At 47.7% G+C, this 14,619-nt stretch overlaps 1 protein-coding gene across 1 annotated transcript in view; it reads left to right on the top strand.

Annotated features, from left to right (window-relative positions):
- The first annotated feature begins 1,659 nt into the window (after positions 1-1,659).
- LOC103807650 (mitochondrial glutamate carrier 1-like) overlaps positions 1,660-14,619 on the top strand; it is a 26,653-nt gene continuing 13,693 nt past the window's right edge. The window contains 3 exon segments of the mRNA XM_009080391.1: positions 1,660-1,781; positions 5,942-6,067; positions 9,008-9,063. Of these exon segments, the coding sequence (XP_009078639.1) occupies positions 1,762-1,781; positions 5,942-6,067; positions 9,008-9,063 (202 nt within the window). The 5' untranslated portion in view covers positions 1,660-1,761.

Here is a 14,619-nt window from a genome sequence, read left to right as displayed (position 1 = left end):
GAGCTGCTGCCTCAATAAACACAAATATCCCACTGAGGGTATAGATATTATCAAGTGAGTTTTCATGCTTCAGGACTTGTTTATGCCAGGGTTACAGGCTTTCAGCAATTGGTCTTCCTGTATTTTTATATTTTGGTCTTCTTGTGATTAAATTGATAGAGAATTAGGCTAACCTAAACCAAACTAGTCTTGTGGACAGGCATATGAAGGCACACATAGTGAAAGGTGTAAGTGATTTTCGCCTGGAAAGTGCAGACTTAGCTGATCTGGAGATTTTTATGGTCTGTGTCCACAGATGTCAAGATGATGTAAACTGTCTGAGCAGAGGTCACGGAAGGTGTAATGGTGCAGTGGGTGAGGTTTGTGTGCACTGTTTTGAAGAGGAGCCCCTTTCCTTAGTGAGCTTCATCTGCTGGTCTCTCACAGCTTTAGCTGAATGTGGGACTCCAGAAAAGGCAGTTTCAGTCTCATGTTGTTCAAGAGTGGAACTATGCATATGGTTTCGTTCTGTCCTATTCTTGGGACTCAGTGTAACAGGGAGCAGGAGCAGGTCAGTGCTGAACTTTATCTGTTTGTACCATTACCAGCTCATTATACTTTCAGGGACCTTTTATTTCAGGAATGCTCTGGGCCTCAGGTTGTATCTCCAGAGCAGAAGTCTCAACCTGTAAACCACCCTGTTGGATGTGAGATTCTGTGTGGCTTAGGAAGTCTGCAATAAGGGGCAAATTTCATTTCAGAGGCAAAGGGCAAAGGTATCTTCTCTGCTTCTGGCTTGCCATCCAGGTGGCAGGTGGAAAGGTGGAAGGCAAGAGGGAAGAAACTGGCTGAGTGCTACAGAGTGCCTGATGCATAGAGCATCACATTCCCATGCTGGGAAGGACATCTCCAGAAAGCTGAAAGTTTGGCTGCTTCTGAAATTTTCTCCAGTGTCCAGATTTCTTTGTGTGGTGAATCCTACCAGCTCTCATTAAACAGTAGCAATTAGGAGTCTTAAAGAGAACCTGTTCCTGCAGCCTTGGAGCTTCAGTGCTGTGCCAGTAGGCACTGAGCTGAAAGGAGTGGTCCAAAGGGTAAAGTTGCATCAATAGCTTGGGGAGGGAGAGGCAGTGCATAAAAGACAATGTTGGCACAAGACTGACCATGGGCTGTCCATTTGGGCTGGCAAGCAGTGGAAGGATGGTAACCTCTGGAGGAACAGTTTTTAGAAGACTGTCCTTCAGAGCGTGTTGGAGGGAAGTGTTGAATGAGTCTTGTGATGATGCATGATTGTCTTGGGGTGGCTGTATGGACCTGCAGAGGGTTGGGAGTCCACATGGTATGGTGTGAAACACTCCCTGGAGCTTGAGAGAAGTGACAGACACTGCTGTCCTGGATGCTGGGCAGAGCCCATGCACTGCCTGGCTGCTGCACTTACTCACATGCTGCTAGGGCCTGATGGCTCTGGCAACTCAGCCCTCCATATGTGCTTGTATATTTTTATACACACACATTTATAAGGCTCCTTTGGAAGCTCAGTCTCCTCTTTGAGGAGATCAGGTGCTCCTTTAAGTGACTTGTTCCTCAGCTGGCCTAACCCTACAGCCTGCCCAGTAGCATCTGAGCTTCAGGGAGAGTGTAAATGTCTCAACTTTGTCTCCTTGATATCTTTCTGTCCTTTCCCAGGAAGAAACTGAAGTGAAAAAGAAGTGACTGAAAAAGAAATTAAAGAACGATTTGAAGGAACAGATTCATTTCTTAACAAGATCAAGTTTGAATTAAATGGCTGATAAACAGATCAGGTAACTTTTTTAAACTTTTTCAGTTGTTGGTTGTTCTCTAGGTATTTCTCTTACAGTCTTTCAAACTTATTTCTGTTTGTCATACAAGAGGTTGGAGGAAATCACCTGATCATCTCTCCTGGCCTTAAATAGTTCTGATTCCTTCTCTGTTCCTTTCTTACCTACTTTTTTCCAACTTTCTCGTATTTTCTGTCACTGCCATGTTGTTGCATCTCTGCTTTCTTCAGTTCTTATTTCTCCTTGCCTTTTTCTTTTCTTCCCTCTGCTTCTTACCCTGCACGAGTTTGTTCTTTTTTGCTTCCTCTTTCAAAGGTCACCTTGACCTGCTGACTTCAGCTGCTGACATCAGGGGAGCAAAGCCAGCTCCTTGACCAGCCAAGGATGCAGTGCTTGTAATTACAAAGTCCACGTGGCCTTGTGCAGCCTCGTACCCTTCTTCTAAAGACAGTCAATGCTTGAGTGATTGCAGGAACATGAAGTACCAACAATGATTAGTGACACTTAAGTGCACAGTGGGAACTAAGAGCGTTGATCCTGGTATTTGCAAAGGCTCAATTTGAGTCCTCCCTGGAAATGAATTGGGATGCGTTTTTGGGAAAGACATAGTTTTACTCTTAGCTTCCTAAGAACTGTTTCAGATGGATCTGCACAGTCCTGCTGCTTGTGAAGTTGCCCCAGATAAGTGACTCCTACATGCTGTGGAATTCATATGGAGTTCTTTGTGATGCTTTTCTGACATCTGCTTTTTCAGGTTACCAGCTCAGGGCAAGCAGGGTCAGCAGGGCAATGAAACCTGGTGACAGAGGGCCAGGACTTGGCAGTGCCTGAATGGTTCAAGCAGGAGGGCTGCCCCTTCTCAGTGTTCACCATGATTAGGGTATCTTCATGTATGCCTGTCTTCTGCAAATGCAAACAGACCTGAGCTGTGCTGATAACAGGATGGCATTGTGGAGTGTGGATGTGCCCAGATTTGCCCGTCATTGGCTACCCAGTTACGAGAGCACTTGGCACTCTTCTTGCACACCCATGAAGGGCATGCTGAGATTCACCTCCATGGAGCTGACAGATGTGTGTTCCTGATAGCCTCAGCAGAGCAAAAGAACCAGATGTCCATGACCACTTGAAGTTTGGTATTTTGAAGGAAGAGGAGACGTGTTGTACAAGATGTCCTTTGGCCTCTCCGATGTGCTCTTGGTGGTGTGAACAGGAGCTTGCTGGCTACAGGGACTACTTAAAAGGGCTGAGGAGGAGCACTAGGAGAGGACAACTGGGATGCCTTTCTATTCCTTCTTGTGTTAAACTGAGCAAATGGCTTTATTTGCATGCTAGCCTGTGTTGTCCCTGTTTCACTAAGCCTTAAGCATGTAGGTATTGAGAAGTAGTAGCTGTGCAGAAGCTAAGTAGGACAGAGAGACTAGGCACAGTGGATTCTTATCCCTTGGGAGAGCAGAGAGCACTGAAGTGAAAAGTGGGATGGATGACTTAGTCACAAGAGAAAAAGCTTTTGATTCAGGTGTGGTGGCCTTTGTCTCATGATCTTCTCTGTGTCTCAAATCCCTCACCTCTCCTGCTCTGGTTATCTCTCCAGTCTATGTGACCTCATGCCTGCAGCAGTCACAGGCAGCCAAGCCAAGCAGATCTGTTTAAGCTTGGAGTGCCTACTGAACCCCTCTTCCCTTGCAGCATGCATCTGTCATCCCTTAGTAGAAGAGGATTGATAGCAAAAGACTGAAATCAACAGCAGTGGTTTGCTGCAAGGTGAGATTGAGGGCACTGCATTTCTGCAGCAGTGCACGTGGAACCTGGTATCAGTGTCTCACCAGATATGGCCATATAACCAATCCATACTAGCTTTCCTCTGTAGTGCTTAGAGGGGAATCTGCATGGTTGGATTCAATTGTGATGGGAGTGTTGAACAAGAGTTTCTCACACACAGACAGGGAGAGGCTCTCTGCAGCCCACATTGCCCAAATTTTTGGCTTGCCCAGGCACATCAGTATATTCCCTTTTGTTGCTGGGGTCTGTGCTGAAACTGGGGAATCTCTTGCACTTGCAAAAGCAGCAGGCAAGATCTTTGCCACGTGTCTGTGTCTCACTCCCACCTGATACAGACCCTGAGGTGATTTCACTGTTGGAACAGGTTGAGAGAGGCAAGTGTTTGCCTGCCCTGGGTGTTTCAGGGACACTTAGAGAAGTGATGACAGTCCTGAGGCTGGAAAGGGGCACTGGTTGTGCCTCACAGTCTGTGACCTGCCAGCAGTGACTTCAAAGCTGAACTTGGAGAGGCTGAGGTAATCTTGTCTTGAAACACCCTTCTCCCCAGTGATGCCTCCACCTTGACACGTTTTTATCTGGACTCTAACCTCCTCTTTCAGTGTGACTGTGGGTTAAGTAAGAAGAGTGCTATGATTTGGAGCTTACTGTTTGGAGTTCTCCCATGTCCTGAGAACAAGTTGAGCGTAGGAGTTTGCAGGCAAATCTATCCCTTTCTCAGACTGTGGTGCAAAGATCCCTGAGGCAACAGAATCTCAAGCTGGTGAGATCTTGCAGCCTGGCCCTGGACTGGGCTCACCCACTGATTTGGGCCTGCCTTCGAACACACTGTGCTTGATTTAATCTTGGTCAGCACTGTCTTGTTTGGAGTTGTAAGCTGAGCTCAGATCTGCCTGCCTGTCCTTGGCACCTCTTCTTCCAGCTGTGCCAGCCCTGGGGCTGCATGTGTGTGTTGTATCAGTGCAGGTGTTGAGGAAGGAGCTCAACAGGAGCTGCAGGATGGCAGAGGCTAAAAGGAGTTTCCTGGGGTGACAAAATCATGCTTAGCACTTGTAGACAAAGACTTTTATTATTTTTCCACCCCTCTTTTGTCTGTTTCCTTCAGGGAGACCTTAGGTTGAGACCTTGAGCCTCTGTATCCTGCCTTTCCCTCGAGCCTGGAGCTGAGAGGCAGCTCTTTCATCTCTGTTGCTTATTGATCCTCTCTGCAATTGCCCCTTGATGCAGAGTGCTGCACAGTGCTATGGGGGGGAACATGTTTGCAGAGCTTCATCCCACCACAGGGTCAGCCTGACCACTGCTGCTTCCAAAGGATAACACAGTCTGTCACCCCTGCCTGAGCAGCACATCACTGTCGTGAAATGCAGCGTGTCTGTTCCCCCTGTGGGAGGACTAGGCCTTGCTGGCTCACCCAGCTGCAATCTAGGACTGCTGTCAGCTGTCAGTTTAATATCCAACACATCCTGTGTTCAGGGAGCCATATCCTGTGCTTTATTGGAGGGAGCTGACTCAAACAGTCTTCCTTTGCCTCTGTGTGTAGTGGTTTATCGAGCATATAAGTGCAGGACATTTTTCTTAATTGAATTTGCTGGGAACCCATGTTTAGCTGATCTGGCTTTCACTCAATGCCACTTGCAAGAATTCCCTGTGGGAACACAAAGGCGAGTGGAAAAAGCCCTGGGTCTGGAAGTGCATGCAGCCAGCCAGGTTTTGATTTCCCTGAGAGGTATGAGCTCACGTCTCTGCATCTGTGGCCGTGCAGGCTGCCAGGCTGGGGGTTTCACCAGGCTGTTGCTTTGTGTGTGTTCCCCTCGCCCTGGGCGGTGGGTCTGGAAACAGTTTCCTGTGGCTGCAGCCGTCTGCTCCTTGGCTGCCAGCTGGGCTCTTCTGCTGGGCTCCTTCCTACCTGATGGTAGCAGCTGATGTGTCATGAACCTCTCATTAGATGTGTATCTTATTGTGGTGCAGGAAAGCATTTGTCAGTAAACCTGCTGGCTCGGATGCCATCAGGCCCTAACTAAAGGCTGCTCACATGGTAGATGGTCCAGCACTCTGTTTTCTCATCTAGGGACAATAGAAACCCTTGGGTCCTGGGGAAGTGGGGTTTTTCCCTTGCTCTTAGCAATGTGTGGGTTAGCTGACTCCACTGCAGTCATCAGTGGTTTGTCCTGATGGTATGTGCTGCTTTCCCCACCTCCCCTGTTTATACAGCAGAGCCAAGCTTTGCCCTGGGGCAGAACTCCCTACGTGCTGAAGAGGGACAGCCTTGTCTCACAGCCATGCCTTAACTCTGGTCATGCGAAAGGGCTCAGTTCTTTCCTCTTTTCCTTCCCTGATGCTATCCCAGTGCTAAGACATCTGATTCTCTCTATCTAATCCCCTTACAGTTTACCTGCCAAGCTGATCAATGGAGGGATAGCTGGGCTGATTGGGGTCACCTGTGTATTTCCCATTGACCTGGCAAAAACTCGCCTGCAGAACCAGCAGAATGGCCAGCGCCTCTACGCCAGCCTGTGAGTACCGCCCACACGGGCAGCATTCCTGGGGCTTTCAGCAGGGAGTCCTTCCACTTTGTTACCTCTTGCAGGTGAGTTCAGCATTTCTAGGAAGTAGGCCATCCCCAGGAAAGCCAGGGGACAATCTTGAGCCATCACTCTCATATTGGAGATCCTTCCTTTGATGTGTAAGTTTTAAAAAGAGGAAGCAGTCACTCATTCCCAGTCTAGACTAGACCACTGCGTGTGGATCTTCTGAAGGATCACAGGTTGACACATGCTGTAGTTATCCTAGCAGTCCTATGTCCAAAAAAACCTGCAGGATGTAGGAAAAGAAGGTGTGAGTATATCCAGCCCATCAAATTCATCTGGAGTTTGGGTGGGATGCTTAGGGCTGTATATCTGCTGTAGGAATGCACACCACACTCAGCACAAGATGCTTTATCCTAGGAACCAGAGACAGGCCTTAGTTTTCTAAAAATACTGATGTTGTTGAGGGAGAGGAAGGGACTGGGACTGATGAAGTGTCCTGTCCTCTTGCCACTTTGTCTAGGAGTAGTGTTATCTGTTCCCTGCACCTCCACACCATACTTTCCTCTTTCCTGCCCAGGAGAATTTGAGGCAGAGTGGGAATAGGAAGGAAATGCTCCATATGTTGATGGTTTTGGTCTCTGTGCCTGCTTGCTCTAGCTGATGACATGTAACGATGCACGAGCTTAGGCTGTAGGCTCTGGTGCTTCCCTTGGCAGTTCCTGTGCTCTTTGCTCCCTGCACTGTTTGTGTGCCCAGGCTTGTTGGCAGGATGCAGCCTCCCACCTTGCCTTGCCTCTCCTTTTTGTTGTGTCCTGCTCCTGCTGCTGCAGCAGATTGCTTCTCCTCCCTAAGGATCACCTCCAGCAGTCAAGTGCTGATCTGCTCCATAGCCAGGAGTTGTTGTGGGATGAGGCACTGTTAAGGAATACACAGGACTTACCTATATATTTGAGCTGGCTCCTAAGAAAGGCTCCCCAGTTACATGGGCTTTTTTTTGATGAAACACTCTATGTCCATCAATACCAGCTCTCAAAGGTGTCTGCTGAGCACCCAGGAAGGCAACAAGTTTTGTATGTCTTACTTTTAGATAGCATGCCTTGCTTCTGCTCAGCTCAAGAGACCTTTGGCATCAGGGGAACCTTTCACTTGAAAGAGCTAAAGACACTTTGGAGCAGGCTGGAGAGAGCTGAGCTTTAGGGCTGTGCTGCTCCAGGGGTGTTATGTATCATTTTAGTTGTTTGTTGGCTCCCTTTTTCCAGGGAGAGAAGAGCTGGGCATGGCCTTGGCTACATCTCGTTCTGCTGCAGCACAGGGGGCTGGAAGTGACATGCAAGCCTTATGGTGAGGCAGCAGCACTGCATGAGTGTGATGAGGAGCAGCTCTTCCCACTCCCCTCCCTGCCACAGCTTGTTCAAAGCAGCACCACTGGCTCAGGGAAAATGCCTCCAGCACTGCAGTGAAAGAACTTGGTGGGAGGGATAGAAGAAAGGTGCACCAAGATATCTGGGGCTATCAGATGTGTTGGAGGGGCTGCTCTGAAGAAGGAAGATGGTTATGCACAAGCTGCAGGAGCTGGGGTGGGGTCTGTGAAAGATGAGATCCCACAGGATGTGGGGTGTCCCAGCAGAGAAGGGAATTTCACTGCCAGAACTGGCAGCAGTGCAAGATGTGCTCTGCACAAATAACCTGGGGTACCCTGGAACAGTCTGGACACAAGCAGGGCCATAAGGCCCTCAGGGGAACCCTGTATTTCCTTCTCTTCCACCTCAACACTACTACAGAGCAGAGATGAAGTTTACATCTTGTGTTGCCAGATCTCTTAAAAATACATTCTTGTTCTCATGAGCCACACTTCCCTTTTTAAGCCAAAAGGCTTAAAAGAGCCTTTTGTTCCTTGAATTGTGCACACATGCATGTATGTGCACCTTTCCCTTCCCCTATGGCCACAGCAAGTACCTGTCCCTTCTCTAAAGCCACCTTCAGCCATCATTCTTTGTGCAGCTGTGGTCCAGAGAGGGAACACAGCCAGGGAGTCTGTGCTGCCTTCCTTTGGATTTGCTAGGCGTGTGTCTGTGCTTTCAAAAGGTTTTGAGCCATTCCAGCACTCTGTATGGTTTTCCCATTTGCAATAAATGTATTTGCAGTGAGGAAGGCGATAGTTTTCCCTTTGGACTGTGCTTCAGCCATCATTCTTTGTGCAGCTGTGGTCCAGAGAGGGAACACAGCCAGGGAGTCTGTGCTGCCTTCCTTTGGATTTGCTAGGCGTGTGTCTGTGCTTTCAAAAGGTTTTGAGCCATTCCAGCACTCTGTATGGTTTTCCCATTTGCAATAAATGTATTTGCAGTGAGGAAGGCGATAGTTTTCCCTTTGGACTGTGCTGCCATGCTTGAAAGAGCCTGAGTGCTCACTGCCTGCTGTGGGACCTGATGTGTTAAAAGTGCATGCTTTAATCTGTGTTGGAGGCCACAGATGACTGAGTGTTCAGGTCATCTAATGTTTGTGTGCCTTGTGTTGCATTTCATAGAGTAGGTTGAACAAGTCAGCATGGGGGTTTTGGCCCCCCTTATTGCCCTTCCAGAGCTGGATTTAAAAACGCATACATGGGGATCTGCTTGTTAGAGCATCTCATGCACGCTTGCCACAGGGGACCCTGGATAAACAGCCCACTTTCCCCTTTTGTGTTTCTAGAAAGCAGACAGCATGTGCAGGGTGAGCCAGGGGTTCCAAAGCCCCTGGGAATTAGGGGCTGAAACAGACTCAGGCCACAACAATGGCACATTCAGAGGCTGACACGGTTCCTGTCTCAGCTGAGGGTTTTGCTGACAGATTGTAAATGGAAACCACTCCAAGAAAATCTGTTTTGTTTTTCTCTGCTGTCACCCACCTTTGAGCTCCTGTGGTTCATTCTCTCTGTTTTGTTTGCAGGTCTGACTGCCTCGTTAAAACAATTCGGTCTGAAGGCTACTTTGGCATGTACAGAGGTAAGTAAAGCTGAGTCAGGCTCAGCACAGCTTTTGCGTTGGAAGCATTGGTGCATGAGTGGGAGGAAAAGCTCATGTTCTCTGGCGTATAAGGCAGTAACGTAGCAATATCCTAAGAGGTTGAACAGTGCAGCTGTTTCTGAAAATAAACTCCTCCATGCAGGTGTCTGCTCAGATATCCACCCCTGAGGGCTTGAGTCCTCCCTGTGCCTGTTTAGGTGTTGAGCCTTACCATTTACTGAAGTTATTCTTTACTAGCAGTTCAAGTGAAGCTGCTGGACTTTGTTTCAGGACTGTATGTTATGTTTCCCAGCCTGGGCATGGTAACTTTTGTCAGAGGAGCCGTAGCAAACCAGCTCTTGAAGTATCTTACTTTATGGTTGATGATTGAATTTATGTCAAGGCCCACCACCAACATGGTCAGGCTTGCTGTCTCTGAAGCATGCCCAAGGGCTTTGTTGAAGCATTAAGACAAGCTGCGCTTCAAAAAAAAATTGCAAATAACCTGTCCCCAGAAAAAAACTCGGTTGAGGTGGCAAGAAAAATCAGAGATTGGCTCATGGTGGAGCTTCAGCTGTTTGGTCATTGTATGCTGACCTGCTAGAACTCTCCTTGGCTTAGGCTGTCTGTTGCAGCAGTCAGTTCCCCAGCTGATGTTGTACCTTTTCTAGTTTAAACACAAAACCCTTGAAGGTTTTTAAAGATTGTGAGGAGAGTGGAACAGCAGGCCAAATTCTGACTTCACTTGTAGCTGAGGAAAATGCAGAATACCTTCTTGGCTTCCAGCACAATCCAACTGGCTCAGCTGACACTGAGCTTATTTTATATACTGATAGTCAATTGCCTGCATATGCAGTTTTTATCTGAGGCCCTCAGATAGCATTGTTTACGGCACTCATTCAGTGATAAAGCCTGATTAAAGTACTACTCTGATTAAGTGAATCCTGGCTCTTTGTTTCTCCAAGCGGAAGTCTGGAGGTGCTGGCGCCTTGCTGTTGGCATGTGTCTTGCTGCTTTTTCTGTGGCTCCTGAGGAACCACAGGCACTGTGGCTGGCTGGCCTGGGAGCAGGCACTGGCTGTTGAGGCAGTGTCTCTTGCACAACTTGCTGGTGGGCGTTTCAGGGGAGTGTGGTGGATGATGAGGATGGATTGGCTGCTTCGCACTAGCTTTCCTGGGAGCAGGCAACAAGACAAATAACCCCGAGGAGCCCTGGCAAGCTCCATCTTCAATGCTAGCAGTGACGTGTTCCCCTTTGATTTTTTCCAGAAGTTGTCTGCTTTTGTGTTCCTAGCCAGGAGTGGAGCCTGTGTTAACTTTGGCTGTAAATACACGGTGTCAGTCTGCTTGGTAGGAAGCAGAAGGAAGAAGTTGTTTGGGGAATCTCAGAAGGGAGACTCTAGGACCCATCAGGGCTTTTGGGAGAGACAGCTTAGACCTATAAGACATAGGGTGGTGGAGAGGATGTGCATCTCCAGATCATTTGTGACTCCTGAGCAGAAATCTCAAAGGGTGCAGAGGGTTTTGTATACCTCTTGCTTTTTCCAGCTATGAGTCTGGTCAGCTTGGTCCATGTCCTACTGCCTTTCTACCCTCTCTGTGCAGGGAGCTGATAGTGGCTTGAATTTAGTTGTCACTTCTGACTATTAAATGGGGGCTGGGTTGGAGAGGGCTTTTGTGAATAGCTCCAGCTCCTTCCAGAAATTCATAGATATTTTAGCATGGCTAGGATGAGTCCTCCAAGTGTAGCAGTCCTGGTCTCTGTGCCTCAGTTCTGTGAGCTGACGTTAGCAGTCCTTCCCTCCCTCTCAGGGAATGGGTTGGCAGGTAAAATATATCCAGGTTTGTGAAGAATCTGAGTGCTTTTCTGGAAAGAAGGTGAAAAGATGTCTCAGCCTTGCGGACAGGGAAGGATGGAAATCAGCTGGTGGGATTGGTTCCTGCTCCCTCCATCTGTCCCAGTTCTCCAGCAGAATATGCTGAATGACTCACAAGCTCTTATTTGCAGCCTTTAAGCTGAAATTGGGAGGATTATATGTTAATGTGCTGAAGTGGCAGCTGCTGTTCCCCATGGAGGAGTCACAAGTTATCCCTGCAGGTCACTTGGCCTCTGTCAGAGGACAGAAAGGGTCTGTTTGGGCATAGCCATTCCCATTGCATGACTTCAGGGCTTCTTCACATGTGAATCAAATCTCCTCAGTGTGGACAGAAGAGAGGCTTGAGCTTGTAGGATGATTTTCTGCAAATCACCTCTTAAGGGATGTGTGTGGGCAGACGGTCCTTGCTTTGTATGAGTAGCCCATAGTGAACTGTGTGATGTATAAGACAGTCCCAACATTCCTCTCAAGTTCCTTTCCAAATGTTACAGGGATCCTTGGGTTTGTTTGGGGCAGGAAGAAGAGGAGTTTCCTCATGGTTTTTTCCCTTAAAATCTATGCAGCAGCAGTGCCTCAATGCTGGGTGGTGCTGCCTAGCCCTGTCTGTGCTCAAGGAATGATGCTGTGCTGCCTTCAGACATGATGCCAAGCAAATGAATCCATGGTGCCTGTGGGCTCCTGGACCCTGTTGACATCAGTAGGGGTAGGGAACCTTGGAGAGGTTGTCTTGGCTCCCTCCTACAGTCCATCCAGAAGTCACCTAATGATCCCAGCATGCATCCAGGACAATCCCACTGCTGTTTGCAGACCAGCTGTTCAGCGTAGCTGGCAGGAGCCAAAGGCCTAGCTCAGGCTGGGGCAGTGCCCTTGCTGATGATGACGTTTGGAGGGTAGCTGCAGTTTAGCTGTAGTAGTGTGGCAGCCTTCCCTGGCCTCTGCTAATAATATCTCCCACGTGTCCCGGTGCCGCACTGGGGATGACTCAATCCCCGTTATGTAGGTTGCTGGTGGTGTAGAAGGGCTTCTATGAGAAATATGTTTTAATAACAAAACCCAAGGCTTGGTGAGAAGAGGGGCCTTATGAGTTCTGTTGGCAAACAACTGGTTTTTCCCCTAGTTGATTTTGGGTTTTTGTAGTGCTTCCCTCCTTCTTTTCAAGGTACCTTTTTGTTTTTTAATGTTTTCTATTTGTTTTTCCTTTCTGTTTGTCTGGCATTGCTTCTAGTACAGGTAGTATTGCCTGTAGGCCAAGGTTAATTTTAATTAGGGAAATATTGGCGTGGGTAGTGTTGAGGCTTTGTAAAAAGATAGAAAACGCTGTGGAAAGCATACAGACAGCAGCTGAAGTATCTAATTTCTCCTCCTCTGCTGAATTGAAGCTGTTATGGATTATTGAGGACAGGGATTATGCATTCTCTGCTAAGCAGCTTTACTGAAAATATCAAAGACGTAGGAGAAAACTCAGGTTCATTAACTTTTTTTTCCTGTATATTGTATGTTTTTACCCTTTGCTTTATTTGCAATTGAAGGAGAAATTTCTGTGGAAGCCTTTTGGTTCCTGAAGGTGGTCAGCACATGGAGGTGTACTCTTCATGTACCTATCTTGCTTGATGATTTGAAGTTTGTTTTCTTTCCTTCAGTGAACCCTTTGCACTGGTCTTAGAATAGCAGGTTTATTCTTTCTCTCCTTGTTTTTCCAAGGATATGGTTATTCATGCTGCATGGCAATGTACAGGTGTTAGACTTTCTAGCCATTGGGAGTGGGATTTGAAGTAGTCTTCAACTTGGGATTTGAGGAAACTCTTCTTGGGTAGCCACTTCCACTTAAGAGTTAGGCTGTGTGGATTTGCTTTGTAGATCTGGGTGTGACTGACATTAAAAGGTGGAGGTAGAGCATGAGGGTCATGTCTGTGTGGCTTCTCATCACATGCAAGAGCCATGGAAGAAAGAACATGATGTATAGGAAGAGCATCAAACTGAAGCAGTGCAATCAGTGGTGCACGTAAGTTTGCAAAACCCCAGGAGTGTGAGAGGGCTGCCCTGCTCCCTGCTAATTAATTTGTCTCCTGTAAAAGATGATGGCATTTGTTGGATGTCATGGCCTGTGTGGAATGAATGCATTGGCTTGGCTTACCCTGAAGCATCATTACTCTGTATTTCCTGCAAAATCTGAACATGGGAGTTGAAAGATATGTCAGGCTGCCCAGCCCTGTGCAGGCCACAATTTTCTGTGTGGTGGTGATGTGTCTTCTGAGCAGAGGATGCACAGCCAATGATTCCTGTGTCGTGGTCCCAGAAGTCCCAGTTGAGACTTTGCTTCCTAATCCGAGGAAAGTCCCCCTAAACCTTTGTCTTTCCATTTTTGGAGAGTCCATCTTGAGGAACAGGGGATTGAGTTGCCTTTCTTTAGGTGTGTTGAGCTCTTTGTAGCTCCTGTCAGCCTGTGTTCAGATCACCTGAAAATGAGCTCTGCGAGGTCTTCAGAGCCTAGTGGGGGTGCAGGCTTCTCTGGCTGCTTCTCTTTGGAAAATGAATCTTTGGGACAAGTTGTTTAAATCTATGCCGCTAGCATAAATGCCTGCATTTGTGTTTGTACTTGCAAAAGTGTTCCTAGGCCATTAGCAAGTCTCAAGCATAGCTCCTTCAGAGGGCTTGAAGCTCAGTATGCTTCAGTGCAGGCAGGGAGGGCTTGAGGTTATCCACTGGAGAATTTCTTGAGCTGTACAATTTAAATGGAGGAGAATACTCAGGAGCACTAATCTAATGGTGCAAACCCCAGTATACTGGGGAGGCACTGGCCCTCCCCTTAGCTCATTTTCCCCAGGGCAGCTTGAAAGCTGCCTCCCAGCCACTGTGTTGCACTAATGCTGGTGTTCATGGCCCACAGGAGCTGGCCAGGCCATGCAGAGCTTTCATTGTGCCAGACACAATACAGGGATTTGCTGTTTGTTGCTCCTGACAAAAGGGCACTCCAGTGGGTGGCAGGGGGAAACCAAGGCTTGTTTACACCCCAGGTCCCCAGCAAGCCTTGCCATGGAGCTCAAAAGGGAATTTCTGTGTGCTGCAGCTTGTGGTGGACAAAAAGCCACTTTGATGGTGGCTGTTCTGGGGGTGACACCCAGTGGTGATACAGAAGGGAAACCACTTGAAAGGTTGGTCTAGAGCTGGCTGAATTCTGTGCAGATAAGCCAGGTGGCTTCAACCAGCCTCCAGGTCTTTGAATGAGTGCCTTTTCTAGGCTGCCTGTTGGGGTCGGACAGAGACACTAGTGAGAAGGTGGGGCAGAGGGCTTTTGCTTCTCAGCATCACAAAATATTTGAAAAGAATTGGTAGTGGTTATTAATCCAACTTGTACTCCTTTTTTGAAGGTTTGATCTGCATCCTTCTGAATTCATAGGAATGCATCCTTGGATGACAGAAGAGGATGCATGTGTACGTGGTGGGAGGTAGTAGTGAAGCTAAAGAATCTACAGAATACATATTGCAAATGGAGTAGAAACACATCTAGGGGTGATTTCACAAACCCAAGGTGTTGGGAGGCAGAAATCCTATTAATTTTCAGTGGTGTTTCATATTTCTAAACTCCTTCGGTGCACTGGAGCTCTCCTTCATCTGTCCTTGGTTTTGAGCTGAAGTTACAACATACTCCTGAAAATTCCAGTTAACAGTTACTGTATTCT

The sequence above is a fragment of the Acanthisitta chloris genome, unplaced genomic scaffold, assembly GCF_000695815.1.
Source record: "Acanthisitta chloris isolate BGI_N310 unplaced genomic scaffold, ASM69581v1 scaffold26858, whole genome shotgun sequence".
Taxonomy (NCBI): domain Eukaryota; kingdom Metazoa; phylum Chordata; class Aves; order Passeriformes; family Acanthisittidae; genus Acanthisitta; species Acanthisitta chloris.
The sequence above is the reverse complement of the archived record's forward strand: the minus strand, read 5'-3'. Positions and strand labels throughout refer to the sequence as shown.